Here is a 15,369-nt window from a genome sequence, read left to right on the forward strand (position 1 = left end):
AATTCCAGTGCTAAATGGAGAATGTCGTCCAAGAGGTATCTATTTGACCTATTGCGGCATCAGAAATCTTCGCAAATCTTGCAACCAATGGAGAACATGACCAATGCAACATTTTTGATTAACATAGTATCCTCTGCGACTTGTCTCATTTGTAAGTTGCCAGGATTGATTAATTAATTTGATTTGATTTGATTCAACTTTATTGTCATTGTCCATAGTACAAGTACGGAGACAACGAAATGCTTTTTCCCATACAGCCATACGAATGTAGAAATAAAAACACAGAACACATAGACTATAACATAAACATCTCGACAGCGGTATCAAAGTGTCCCACTGTGAGGGAAGGCAGCAAAGTTCTGCCAACCTCATCGTTGATACTCTTTGATGTTCACCTGTGATAGAGGCCTCACGAGCCCCCCCGCAGTCGCCGCTAGGGCGGCCCAATGTTCAGGCCCTCTCGCCGCGATGATGGAACACCGACGTCGGAACGGAAGAACATCCTCAGCGGCATGGACCTCCGAATCGGCCACTTCCTACCGGAGTCCGCGGCTCCCGAAGTCCACAGGCCGAGCTAGGCGGAGATTCAACGCTGGCGGCCCTCGGCAAAGGGTCCCAGGTCTCAGCGTCGCCCGCGCTGGGATCTCTGCAAACCACAGCTCCGTGATGTTGATGCAGCAGGCCAAACACTCCGGAGCCTCAAACTGCGATCCCAGCTGACGCATCGCCCGTTCCGCGATGTAGCCAGCGCTGCGCCGCCGCTGCTGAAGCTCTGGTCCGGTCCCCGGCAGGAAAGGCCGCGTCAATCCAATTGGTAGGCCACGAGGAGGGGGGCGAGGGCGTGACCCGGAGAATAGTCGCAACTTCGCCCCCCTTACCCTACCCCCCCCCCCACATAAAATACCGAAACAATCCCCCAAAACACATTTTAAACAAACTATTAATAAAAAAAGATAGAAAAACAAACAGACTGTAGGCAGAGGCAGCCATCATGCAGCGCCCTCCTGATCTCTCTATGGGGTCATGCCCGACTTTGAGCATCCACTGTAAACACCAGTAGCAGAAATGAAACTACAATATCATTCCCTCAAAACTCATCCCCAAGCTCCTTGATCTTTGACTGGAGACCTCCATCCGCGGCTGGATATTCGACTTCCTGACGAGCAGGTCCCATGTGGTGAGAATTGGCAGCCACACATCTTCCTCACTAATCCTCAACACAGGCGCACCACAGGGCTGTGTGCTCAGTCCTCTCCTGTACTCCCTGTTCACGCCCGACTGTACTGCTAAGCACAGCTCCAACATCATTTTTAAGTTTGCTGACGACTGGACCATCCTGGGCCTCATCACAGACAATAATGAGACAACCTATGGAGAGGACGTAAACAGCTGGTGCCAGGAAAATAACATGCCTATCAATGTCAGCAAAACTAAAGAAATGATCGTGGACTACAGGAGACAGCAGGGGAGTGGACAGCTCGCCATCCACATCGGTGATGCTGAGGTTGAAAGGGTCAGCAGCTTCAAGTTCCTCGGTGTGAACATTACTGAGGACCTCTCTTGCACACTGCACACGGGCACTATAACTAAGAAAGCCCGCCAGCGGCTCTTTTTCCTGAGAAGACTGAGGAAGTTTGGCATGAACGCCAGCATCCTCACAACCCTCTACAGTTGCGCCATCGAGAGTCTGCTGACGGGCTGCATCACAGTCTGGTACGGGAACTGTTCTGCCCACAGCCGCAAATCACTACAGAGAATGGTGAAGGCGGCACAGCACATCACTGGCGACTGTCTCCCGGTCATTCAGGACATTTTCCACTGGCGGTGCCTGCTGAAGGCACACAGCATCATCAAGAACCACAGCCACCCAACACGCAGACTGCTCTCCTTGTTACCGTCAGGCAGACGATACAGGAGCATGGCTGCATGCACCAACAGACATACGAACAGTTATTATCATCATGCCATCAGATTTCAGAACTCATAAACACATCATATATGTTGATTATTTCATTTATTATTGTCTTTTACATACCAATGTCACTTTTATCTTAGCTTTTCCGTTGTCTTGTCAAATACATTTCATTGTACCGTTGACCATGTGTTAACCTCATATGACAAATAAAACTGAAATGGAGTTGTCTGAACACATTGCAAATCAACATTCATTGTAAAGGCCATTTTACACTGTAAATATAGTACCAAGAGATTAGTGTTAACTAGGGCGCATTTTAAACGAACAATCAACTGCAAATCAATGGGTAATTGGGTCATTTGTTTGTAAATTTCAATAACGGAACCATTGGATGGAAAAAAATGAAACGTAGATTCACAAAGGAAATAATAATTCAAAAGTTCACCAAATTTCCCGCGCTCAACCGTACACAAATCCTTATGTTCCATGCTTCCCCTAATATCCGTCTGAGTCTGCGGGTTATGTGCCTGTGAAACTGCTGCATGCAATATTTATTTTGCAGCAATCCCTCACCTTACTTTTGCATGTGTCAACAAACTCGTCTTGACGTTGACCTGGCGATGTCTTTATCCAATAATCATTTACTTCAAACAGGAATTTGCGTCAACAATTGCCCAGTCGAAAGCATTATATTCACGAATACCTTCTCCAATATCTGAAAAGTGTCAATGCAATTTTTCAGATTATGTCCTCTGATTCCGCTGGAGGTCAACTTCGCATAAAGTATTTTTGTTAGAGAGGGCATGATAATAGACTTCACATGTCAAAGAAGGAATCATTGCGTAATCATTATATGAATATATTTTCTTCCTACCCTTATGTGCGACTGTGAGAGTTCCAACAACTGTAAGTAAAGAAATGTTTCCGATATGATAGGTTGCATCATAGAAATACTGATGCCATCCATATATTCTCTATTGCATTATGACTGTCCCGACAGAAAGTATTAACGTTCTGGGTCAAAAACCCACGGAACATGTTAATTGCGAAGATTGTGAATGCTGCAAACAAAATAGAACCGTTGTTTTTTTAATACGTGTTATGGTTGCACCCCTTTAAATAACAGGAGAGCAGTGCAGCTTTAAGAATTGTAGCTGCAATTGTCGAAAAGAACTGGTCGTGTCGCTGTCCACCAATGAGAAGCTCAAGTGCACAGATGGATCCATTGCCCCTCCCACATCCCAGAATAAAAACGTCAGACGCGACGAGAGAGACGAGCAGTGCCTGCGTTTGGTTTGCGGAATCAATGTTAGGAGGAAAATAACCCGACTGTTTCGGTTCAGCATTTGGATTATATATTTATAATTAAATCTTGTGCTTGGAACATTTTACGGATTACCCGAGGAGAGGCCTGGTTTTGGACATTGACTGAGCGCGGAACAATGGCGTACCGACCGAGGTTTTCCTTCACTGTGTTTGTGTGCATGTTTACGAAATGTGCACCTGGCCTAATTTCCGGGCAAATGCGTTATTCTATTCCCGAGGAAATGGAGCAGGGAGCATTTGTTGGGAATATCGCCGAGGATTTGGGGCTTAATGTGTGGCAATTGTCTGCTCGCAAATTACGACTGAAGTCTGATAATGGCGGACGGTACCTGAAGGTTAATTTGGAGAATGGAATATTGTCTCTTCGTGAAAGAATCGACAGGGAACGTATTTGTGGACCGGACGATAAGTGTACTATATCTTTCGAAACAATACTGGAAAATCCTTCCGCGGTGCATCGCGGAAAAATCGAGATTTTTGATGTAAATGACAATGCGCCCACTTTCCCGCACAGCAGCATTGTCCTCCAGATATCGGAAGCGAGCGCACCCGGTGTACGTTTCCGTCTCGAGAGCGCAGAAGATGCTGACATTGGAATAAATACCGTGGCCGCCTACACAATCAGTTCCAGTGCGTTCTTTAGTCTAAAAACACATAACACCGATGACGGGTTTATAATCGCCGAATTGCTGTTGGAGAAATCCTTGGACCGAGAGATACAATCATCATTTCAACTCTTGTTTACTGCGACTGACGGTGGGACCACTCAGAGATCAGGCACAACTCAGATTCTCATTACTGTATTGGACTTCAATGATAATCAGCCTCTGTTCGATCGTGATATTTACAGGGGAAGCGTAAGCGAGAACTCCACCAAAGGTACCTCAGTGATGAAAGTCAAAGCAAATGATATGGATGAAGGACAGAATGCTAAGATAACATATTTGTTTAGTGATCTTGCCATGCGAAAAGCTCGTAATTTGTTTCGTTTAGACCCAGATACCGGGGAGATTCGCATTGAAGGGCCCTTGGATTTTGAACAAGCAAACGGCTATGCTCTAGATGTTAAAGCTGTGGACCACGGCTCGCCTGCAATGACTGGGCACTCCAAAGTGCTGATCAAAGTAATTGATGTGAACGATAATACACCCGAGGTAGAGGTGACGTCAGCTTCCAACCAAATCCCGGAAAATGCTCCGCCAGGAACTTTCGTAACGTTGATCAGTGTTATGGATCGAGATTCTGGAGAGAACGGCCAAGTCCGCTGCCAGATCCCAAATAACATTCCATTTAAACTAGAATCAGCGACGGATCATTACACATTAATTACCAGTGAAATGTTTGATCGTGAAGTGATATCTGTGTATAACATACATATTTCAGCTTGGGACGAGGGGTCGCCATCGCTGTCCGCAAATATAACCATTGAGATTATAATTTCAGACGTTAATGATAACACTCCACGGTTTGCTGAATCTTCCTACAACATTTATGTCATGGAAAATAATGCTCCGGGTGCGTCCATTTTCACGGTAACTGCAACGGATCCTGATCTGGAGCAGAATTCCTATGTTTCCTACGCTTTTCTGGAGAATCAAGTCAAAAACTTGCCAGTGTCCACTTACCTGACCATTAACTCAATGAACGGTACAATTTATGCGCTGCGATCGTTTGACTATGAGAATCTCAAAAACTTCCAGATACACGTTCAAGCCCGTGACGCTGGGGTGCCTCCGCTGAGTAGCAGCGCCATGGTGAATGTGATCGTCCTGGATCAAAATGACAACGCGCCGGTAATTATTTCACCTTCTGAACAAGGTGGTTCAGAAACAGAGGAGTTCGCGCCCCGGTCAGCGGGTCAAGGGTATTTGGTCGCCAAGATAATGGCAACTGATGCAGATTCTGGTCAGAATGCACGGCTCTTTTATCAGATGGTGAAATCTACCGATCCCACTTTGTTCAACGTTGGGCAAAATTCCGGTGAAATTAGAACAGCGCGCAATATTTTGCAGTCAGATACGACCACACAAACTCTGGTCATCTTGGTTAAGGACAATGGGCAGCCAAGCCTCTCCAGCGCCGTTACAATGAACATTAGAGTTTTGGAGAACAGCACTGAAGCAATGTCCGAAAGCAGTGCCTTGGTGAAAGATCCGAGGTTTTTTACTGATCCAAATGTTTATTTAATCGTCAGTTTCAGTTGCACGTCCGCTGTCTTTCTTCTGATCATCGTTCTGTTGATTGGCATCAAATGTAAACAGGACAGAAGTATTATCCAAGGATATAACTCCCCCAGGTATTGTTACAATCGTGGAGATGCGCTGGGTACGTTTAATGGAAGAACCGTCATGGAGGAAACTTTACGCTATCCTGGGACAAGCCGGGTAGCCCGCGTGCCGGAGTCGCATCAGTACTCTGTATGTCTGTCTCCAGAGTCAGCTAAAAGCGATTTTCTCTTCTTGAAGCCATGCGGAGCTCCTCTCTCCCAGGCTCAATGATGGGTATATTTAATGAATGGCCCCTTTATAGGAATCCATTATTCTATACAAATATATGAATGGTTGTGAAGTACTTCTGTCTGAAGAAGTGGTCCGATCCGTAATTTAATTTCGGGCTCCCCCCCGGTTGGCGTATTGGTCGAAATTAACATTCTTATCAAATGCAATCCAATCTTCTAAGAGTGGCACCGATTTTCTCTGAAGGGAATCTTACTATTTTCAATTGAATTGGCGGACACAAATGCAATCAAGCTTTCAAGGAAGAGTGGGACAAATGTTATTTGTTCATTTACTGAACCGTCGCCTCGGCGCAGAGGGAGAACAAAGAGGGAAGAGACAGAGACTTTAAGATTTTTGCCTTCCACCACAGTGAGGAGGTGTTTGGTGAACTCACTGTGGTGGATGTTAAATTTGTGTTGATTGTGTGTTTTTGCCATTTTTTAAAATTATATGTATGACTGCAGGGAAACAAAATTTCGTTCAGACCGAAAGGTCTGAATGACAATAAACCGAATCTAATCTAATCTAATCTAATCTTACGCGGAAGGTCTTTCTGTGTGGATCTAATTGTTTGCTAATGGGTTAATATTGGAACACTGCAATCAGAGCATTCATCGACAAGATCATCCATAGCATAAAAAAGTCAAAAATACAAACGGAGACATTTCAATGAAGACAACATTATTGAATACAATATGGACATGCTGGAAACTGGGGGGGGGGGGGGGGTGGAGAAGCAAGCTGAAGGCGAAGAAGTGCGGCTTCGTGCCTCAACGTTAGAGTTGCTGCCTCAATCATTTCTGACCCCTCTCACCTTGGCCACAAACTCTTTGAAGCACTTCAATCTGGAAGGCGACTCCGGACTGTCAAAGCCGCCACAGCCAGACATAAAACAACTGCTTTTTTCCCCCACGAGCAGTAGCTCTACTCGAAAACCAAAAGTCTGCAGCCTCCTTTAGCTCTGGTATTTTATTTCATTCACATGTTTAAACTATACTGTTTTATTCTTAATGTTTTATGCTTCATTCTTAATTGTTCACTGAATGTCGTGTTGTTAGTTGCGATCGGAGCACCAAGGTAAATTCTTTGTATGTATACATACTTAGCCAATAAACGTATTCATTCATTCAAAACGTCAGAGACCCCGGTTCAATCCTGACTACGGATGCTGTCTCAACGGAGTTTGTACGTCCCTACCTGTGACCGCATAAGTTTCCTCGGAGTACTTCGGTTTACTGCCACATACCAAAGACATGTAGGTTTATAGATTAATATCTATATTAATATTCTATTCTAGTCACCTATTCGTTTTCTCCAGAGAAGCTGCCTGACCTGCTGAGTTACACCGGCATGTGTATCTATCTTCACGTGCGTACAATCTGCAGGAATTAAGCTGATATTTCAAAGTCAAAGTCAAAGTAGCCTTTATTGTCATTTCTGTTTGCAGAACATTTTTATTCACAATTATTGCACGTTAACCTTTTTATTTCTGACTTCCAGCACTGTTGGAACAAGGACAAAGCAAATGCGCGCGATTGAAAAACTGAACTTCTCTTCCAAATGGACGTTGGAACCCTCTGGATCTCAGCACTGTTGTATCTTATTATTTCGGTTCGGTTTTTCAACCTCCACTCATTATGATCATAGCTGATCATCCAAAATCAGTAACCCGTGCCTGCCTTCTCCCCATATCCCTTGATTCCGCTACCCCTTAGAGCTCTATCTAACTCTCCTTTATATTCAACCAGTGAATTGGCCTCCACTGCCTTCTGTGGCAGAGAATTCCACAAATGCACAACTCTCTGAGTGCAAAGATTTTTTTCTCATCGCAATTTTAAATGGCCTCCCCTTTATTCTTAGCCTCTGTTTCGGGACACACCCAACATTGGGAACATTTTTCCTGCATCTAACTTGTCCAGTTCTTTTATATTTTATATGTTTCTAAAGAATAGAACATAGAAACACGCCGCGTCTACGCTGACAATAATGTTTATCTACATTAATTCAACACTTGCATATTTCACATATCCGTCAATTCCCCGCATTTTCACATTACCGTTAAGTACCTTTGACACATTTGCGTTTTCCTGTCTCCACGACCTATAGCGCCAATTCAATCCCCATGTAGTTCTTCTTTTCAGACATGATGAGACCGCTGGACGGCTTTAAACCTCATTCCTCTGATATTTAAACTACATCTTCTACTTTTGGACGTCCATACCATTTGAAATGACTATTGGCCAACTGCCCTACCTGTGTCTCTCATGATTGAATATATCGCTCTCATGACTGCCCTCAACTGTGTTCAGTGCAGGGAATACAGTTCTAGCCTATACAACCTGCCATGCTAACGTAAACCCTCCTATCCTGGCAAAGTTCTTGGCGTCTGTTTTTCTCTCTCACTGGCTTAAACAAACCCTTTCTGCAGTGTGCTGCCGAGACCTGCACAGAATAATTCAAATCCAGCCAATGCAATGTTTTGTTCAACTAAAACTCAATTATCTCATTCAATACCGCTGCTAAGGGAGGCGACCATGCCATATGCATTGATCACTACCCTGTCCACGCGTGTTCCCTTTTAAACAAAATACACTTTTCTTTCGCCACATATCCACATCAGTTTGTTAACAGGAGCATGTCCCATTCCCTTCCTCTTGGTCATTCATTAAATTAGCTATTACAGAAACAATGAAGCATAGTTTGTACTAACAGCTCCATCAACCACTGAGTATATTTGTCTCCTTTATTCCCATCTTCACCCACTGAAAACACATTTTCATTCGTTCACAGTTCTTATAAAGGATCTAAGGCATGAAGCGATAATTTGATTACCTTCCTCAGGTGATATTTGAGTCGGTGAGTGTTTTCAGCAATAGCTAAATCACGATAGCAGCATGTTTCGTGTTTGGTGGAAGAATGATTCCCAATCTCACCTATAGTTTTTCGTGGTGATTTTGATTTTTTTGCAGGTTTTATTACAAATGTTGGATTGAATTTTATTTTAGGATTTGATTATTTGCTACTTCCGCGTGGTTCGGTTATTGTAATATATCCCCGCTGTTATGGGATATTAAAATGTAAATTCCAGAGCTAAATGGAGAATGTCGTGCAATAGGCATGCATTTGACCTATTGCGGCATCAGAAATCTTCGCAAATCTTGTAACCAATGGAGAACATGACCAATGCAACATTTTTGATTAACATTGTATCCTCTGCGATGTGCCTCATTTGTAAGCTGCCGGGATTGATTTGATTTGATTTGATTTGATTCAACTTCATTGTCATTGTCCATCGTCCAAGTACGGAGACAACGAAATGCTTTTTCCCATACAGCCATAGAAACATAGAAACATGGAAAATAGGTGCAGGAGGAGGCCATTCGGCCCTTCGATCAAGCACCGCAAATTCATTGCGATCATGGCTGATCGTCCCCAATCAATAACCCGTGCCTGCCTTCTCCCCATATCCCTTGATTACACTAGCCCCTAGAGTATCTAACTCTCATATCCATCCAGTGATTTGGCCTCCACTGCCCTCTGTGGCAGGGAATTCCACAAATTCCCAGGACTCCGCGATGTTGGTCAACGCCGCCCGCGCTGGGAGCTCCGCAAACCACAGCTCCGCGATGTTGATGCAGCAGGCCCAACACTCCGGAGCCTCAAACGGCGATCCCTGCTGACGCATCGCTGGTTCCGCGATGTATCCAGCGCTGCGCCGCCGCTGCTGAAGCTCTGGTCCGATCCCCGGCAGGAAAGGCCGCGTCAATCCAGTTGGTAGGCCGTGAGGAGCGGGAGGAGGGCGCGACTCGGAGAATAGTCGCATCCTCGCCAGGAAGTGACTGAAAAACGGTTTCCCCCGACCCCCCTCCCCTCCCCCACATAAAATACTGAAAAAATCCCCCAACACATACTTTTAACAAACTAAAAATTAAAAAAGTTAGGAAAACAAACAGACTTTAGTCAGAGGCAGCCATCATGCAGCGCCCTCTTGATCTCACTATCGATCATGCCCGACTTTGAGCATCCACTGTAAACTCCAGTAGCAGAAATGAAACTACAGTATCATTCCCTCAAAACTAAATCCCAAGCTCCTTGATCTTGGACTGGAGACCTCCATCTGCGGCTGGATATTCGACCTCCATCTGCGGCTGGATATTCTTCCTCACTAACCCTCAACACAGGCGCACTACAGGGCTTTGTGCTCAGTCCTCTCCCGCACTCCCTGTTCACGCCCGACTGTACTGCTAAACACAGCTCCAACATCATCTTTAAGTTTGCTGACGACAGGACCATCCTGGGCCTCATCACAGACAATAATGAGACAACCTATAGAGAGGAGGTAAACAGCTGGTGCCAGGAAAATAACCTCGCTATCAATGTCAGCAAAACTAAAGAGATGATCGTGGACTACAGGAGACAGCAGGGGAGTGGACGCCTCGCCATCCACATCGGTGATGCTGAGGTTGAAAGGGTCAGCAGCTTCAAGTTCCTCGGTGTGCACATTACTGAGGACCTCTCTTGGACACTGCACACGGACACAGCAACTAAGAAAGCCCGCCAGCGGCTCTTTTTTCTGAGAAGACTGAGGAAGTTTGGCATGAACGCCAGCATCCTCACGAACGTCTACAGTTGCACCATCGAGAGTCTGCTGACGCGCTGCATCACAGTCTGGTACGGGAACTGTTCTGCCCACAGCCGCAAATCACTACAGAGAGTGGTGAAGGCGGCACAGCTCATCACAGGCAACTATATCCCGGTCATTCAGGACATTTTCCACAGTCGGTGCCTGCGGAAGGCACACAGCACCATCAAGGACCACAGCCGCCCAGCACGCAGACTGTTCTCTTTGTTACCGTCAGGCAGACGATACAGGAGCATAGCTGCACGCACCAACAGACATACGAACAGTTTTTTTATCAACATGCTTTATCAGGCTTCAGAACTCATAAACACATCATACATGTTGATTATTTTATTTATTATTGTCTTTTACCTACCAATGTCACTTTTATCTTATCTTTTCCAATGTCTTGTCAAACACATTTCATTGTACCGTTGACCCTGTGTTAACCTCATATGACAAATAAAACTGAAATGGAGTTGTCTGAACACATTGCAAATCAACATTCATTGTAAAGGCCATTTTACACTGTAAATATAGTACCAAGAGATTAGTGTTAACCAGGGCGCATTTTAAACGAACAATCACCTGCAAATCAATGGGTAATTGGGTCATTTGTTTGTAAATTTCAATAACGGGACCATTGGATGGGAAAAAAATGAAACGTAGATTCACAAAGGAAATAATAATTCACAAATTCACCAAATTTCCCGCGCTCAACCGTACAGAAATCCCTATGTTCCATGCTTCCCCTAATATCCGTCTGAGTCTGCGGGTTATGTGCCTGTGAAACTGCTGTATGCAAGATTTATTTTGTAGCAATCCCTCACCTTACTTTTGCATGTGTCAACAACCTCGTCTTGACATGGACGTGACGATGTCTTTATCCAATAATCACTTACTTCAAACAGGAATCTGCTTCAACAATTGCCCAGTCGAAAGTAGTATGTTCACGAATACCTTCTCCAATATCTGAAAAGTGACAATGCAATTTTTAAGATTATATCCTCTAATTACGGTGGAGGTCAACTTCGCATAAAGTATTTTGTTAGAGAGGGCATGATAATAGACTTCACATGTCAAAGAAGGAATAATTACGTAATCATTATATGAATATATTTTCTTCCTACCCTTATGTGCGACTGTCAGAGTTCCAACAACTGCAAGTAAAGAAATGTTTCCGATATGATTGGTTGCATCATAAAAATACCGATGCCATCCATGTATTATCTATTGCATTAGGACTGATCCGACAGAACGTATTTAACGTTCTGGGTCAAAAACCCTCTAAACGTGTGAATTGCGAACTTAAATGCTGCAAAATAAAATAGAACCGATGTTTTTAAAAAAAAAACGGATTAAGGTTGCACCCCTTTAAATAACAGGAGAGCAGTGCAGCTTTAAGAATTGTAGCTGCAATTGTCGAAAAGAACTGGTCGTGTCGCTGTCCACCAATGAGAAGCTCAAGTGCACAGATGGATCCATTGCCCCTCCCACATCCCTGAATAAAAACGTCAGACGCGACGAGAAAGGCGAGCAGTGCCTGCGTTTGGATTGCGGAATCGATGTTATCGTGACTGTTTCGATTCTGTATTTAGATTATATATATATATTTAAATCTTGTGCTTGGAACATTTTACGGATTACGTGAGGAGAGGCCTGGTTTTGGACATTGACTGAGCGCGGAACAATGGCGTACCGACCGAGGTTTGCCTTCACTGTGTTTGTGTGCATGTTTACGAAATGTGCACCTGGTCTAATTTCCGGGCAAATGCATTATTCTATTCCCGAGGAAATGGAGCAGGGGGCATTTGTTGGGAATATCGCCGAGGATTTGGGGCTTAATGTATGGCAATTGTCTGCTCGCAAATTACGACTGAAGTCTGATAATGGCGGACGGTACCTGAAGGTTAATTTGGAGAGTGGAATATTGTCTCTTCGTGAAAGAGTCGACAGGGAAGGTATTTGCGGACAGGACGATAAGTGTACTATACCTTTCGAAACAATACTGGAAAATCCTTCCGAGGTGCATCGCGGAAAAATCGAGATTTTTGATGTAAATGACAATGCGCCCACTTTCCCGCACAGCAGCATTGTCCTCCAGATATCGGAAGCGAGCGCACCCGGTGTACGTTTCCGTCTCGAGAGCGCGGATGATGCTGATATTGGAATAAATACCGTGGCCGTCTACACAATCAGTTCCAGTGCGTACTTTAGTCTAAAAACACAGAAAACCGATGACGGGTTTATAATCGCCGAGTTGCTGTTGGAGAAATCTTTGGACCGAGAGATACAATCATCATTTCAACTCTTGTTTACTGTGACTGACGGCGGGACCCCTCAGAGATCAGGCACAACTCAGATTCTCATTTCGGTGTTGGACGTCAATGATAATCAGCCTGTGTTCGATCGTGATGTTTACAGGGGAAGCGTAAGCGAGAACTCCACCAAAGGTACCTCAGTGATGAAAGTCAAAGCAAATGATATGGATGAAGACCAGAATGCTAAGATAACATATTTGTTTAGTGATGTTGCCGTGCGAAAAGCTCGTCATTTCTTCAGTTTAGACCCAGATACCGGGGAGATTCGCATTGAAGGGCCCTTGGATTTTGAACAAGCAAACGGCTATGCTCTAGATGTTAAAGCTGTGGACCACGGCTCGCCTGCAATGACTGGACACTCCAAAGTGCTGATCAAAGTAATTGATGTGAACGATAATGCACCCGAGATAGAGATGACATCAGCTTCCAACAAAATCCCGGAAAATGCTCCGACAGGAACTTTCGTAACGTTGATAAGTGTTATGGATCGAGATTCTGGCGAGAACGGCCAAGTCCGCTGCCAGATCCCAAATAACATTCCATTTAAATTGCAATCAGCGAAGGATCATTACACATTAATTACCAGTGAAATGTTTGATCGTGAAGTGATATCTGCGTACAAAATACTTATCTCAGCTTGGGACAAGGGGTCGCCATCACTGTCCGCAAATATAACCATTGAGATTATAATTTCAGACGTTAATGATAACACTCCACGGTTTGCTGAAGCTTCCTACAACATTTATGTCATGGAAAATAATGCTCCGGGTGCGTCCATTTTCACAGTAACTGCAACGGATCCTGATCTGGAGCAGAATTCCTATGTTTCCTACGCTTTTCTGGAGAATCAAGTCAAAAACTTGCCAGTGTCCACTTACCTGACCATTAACTCAATGAACGGAACAATTTACGCGCTGCGCTCGTTTGACTATGAGAATCTCAAAAACTTCCAGATACACGTTCAAGCCCGTGATGCTGGGGTGCCTCCGTTGAGTAGCAGCGCCACGGTGAATGTGATCGTCCTGGATCAAAATGACAACGCCCCGGTATTTGTTTCACCTTCGGAACAAGGTGGATCAGCAACAGAGGAGATCGTGCCCCGGTCAGCCGGTCAAGGGTACTTGGTCGCCAAGATAATGGCAACTGATGCAGATTCTGGTCAGAATGCGCGGCTCTTTTATCAGATGGTGAAATCTACCGATCCCAGTTTGTTCAACGTTGGGCAAAATTCCGGTGAAATCAGAAATGTGCGCAATATTTTGCAGTCAGATGCGACTACACAAACTCTGGTCATCTTGGTTAAGGACAATGGGCAGCCAAGCCTTTCCTGCGCCGTTACAATGAACATTAGAGTTTTGGAGAACAGCACTGAAGCAATGTCCGAAAGCAGTACCTTAGTGAAAAATCCGGGGTTTTTTACTGATCCAAATGTTTATTTAATCGTCATTTTCAGTTGCACGTCCGCTGTCTTTCTTCTCATCATCGTTCTGTTGATTGGCATCAAGTGTAAACAGGACAGAAGTATTATCCAAGGGTATATCTCCCCCAGTTATTGTTACAATCGTGGAGTTTCGCAGGGCACGTTTAATGGAAGAGCCGTCATGGAGGAAACTTTACGCTATCCTGGGACAGGCCGGGTAGCCCGTGTGCCAGAATCTCATCAGTACTCTGTCTGCCTGTCTCCAGAGTCAGCTAAAAGCGATTTTCTCTTCTTGAAGCCATGCGGAGCACCTATCTCCCAGTCTCAATGATGGGTATATTTAATGAACGCCCACTTTATATGAAACCATGAGTCTATACAAATATATAAATGGATGTGTATGTAATATTTCAGAAAAGAAGTACTTCTGTCTGGATAACTTTCCCTCTCTCTTAACTCTCAGTCTGAAGAGGGGTCCGACCCGAAACGTCACGTCTTCGTTTTCTCCTGAGAAGCTGCCTACTCCAGCAATTTGTGTCTATCTTCCAGTGTGTTCAATGTTGGTCAGAATTCCGGTGAAATCAGAAATGCTTGAAAACAATATTGAAGTCAGATACCACAGCACGTTCTCTCGTGTTCTTAGTGAAGGAGAATAGGCGACCAAGCCACTCCAACTGGGTTACAGCCCACATTTCGGTTTTAGACGAGAATCGCGACTATGCCTCCAGAATATCATCATTCTGCTAATAGGCATCAAGTTCAAACAGAACAGGAAACCCGTGCGAGGGCACATAACTCCTAATCGCTGTTAGAAACCTGGAGATACCGACGATTCCTTTCACCCAAGACATGCAATGAAGGAAACATTGCGCTATCCCGGGACCAGCAGAATGATTCACGAGGCAGAACCACATCATTACACGGTCTGTTTGTCTCCAGATTCAACGAAGGGCGATTTTAGCTTTTTGAAGCCTTGTACCGTTCAAAAGCTAAATTGCAACATCCGGTAATGCGAGGAGAAATTGCCAATTTATAGACGGATCTCTTCATATCTGGGAATGTGGATTACTGTGCGTAAAGTATTGAAAGAAATATTCAATTTCTGTATGTTTCTTTTGGGGTAATTCTGGGAGAGGGCTGGTGTATGGTTACACTAATAGTCTAAAATAAAGGTTACGCTAATTATGATCCAAACGCCTGTAATTCGTTTATGTTAACTTGGAAGGAAATTGTACTACTAATTAGTGAATGGGCTTCACGTTGTGGTG

General features: G+C 44.4%; 2 protein-coding genes across 2 annotated transcripts; both read left to right on the forward strand.

Moving 5' to 3' along the window:
• Positions 1-3,217: 3,217 nt before the first annotated feature.
• LOC116978578 (protocadherin gamma-C5-like) lies at positions 3,218-5,798 on the forward strand. The gene has a single exon (XM_033029812.1). The coding sequence runs from the start codon at positions 3,358-3,360 to the stop codon at positions 5,737-5,739; it is 2,382 nt and encodes a 793-aa protein (XP_032885703.1). The 5' UTR covers positions 3,218-3,357; the 3' UTR covers positions 5,740-5,798.
• A 6,158-nt stretch (positions 5,799-11,956) lies between these two features.
• Positions 11,957-14,516, forward strand: LOC116978577 (protocadherin gamma-C5-like). The gene has a single exon (XM_033029811.1). It carries the CDS (start codon positions 12,051-12,053, stop codon positions 14,430-14,432), a length of 2,382 nt encoding a protein of 793 aa, XP_032885702.1. The 5' UTR covers positions 11,957-12,050; the 3' UTR covers positions 14,433-14,516.
• Positions 14,517-15,369: the final 853 nt, after the last annotated feature.

This window comes from Amblyraja radiata, chromosome 11 (assembly GCF_010909765.2).
Source record: "Amblyraja radiata isolate CabotCenter1 chromosome 11, sAmbRad1.1.pri, whole genome shotgun sequence".
Classification (NCBI taxonomy): Eukaryota; Metazoa; Chordata; class Chondrichthyes; order Rajiformes; family Rajidae; genus Amblyraja; species Amblyraja radiata.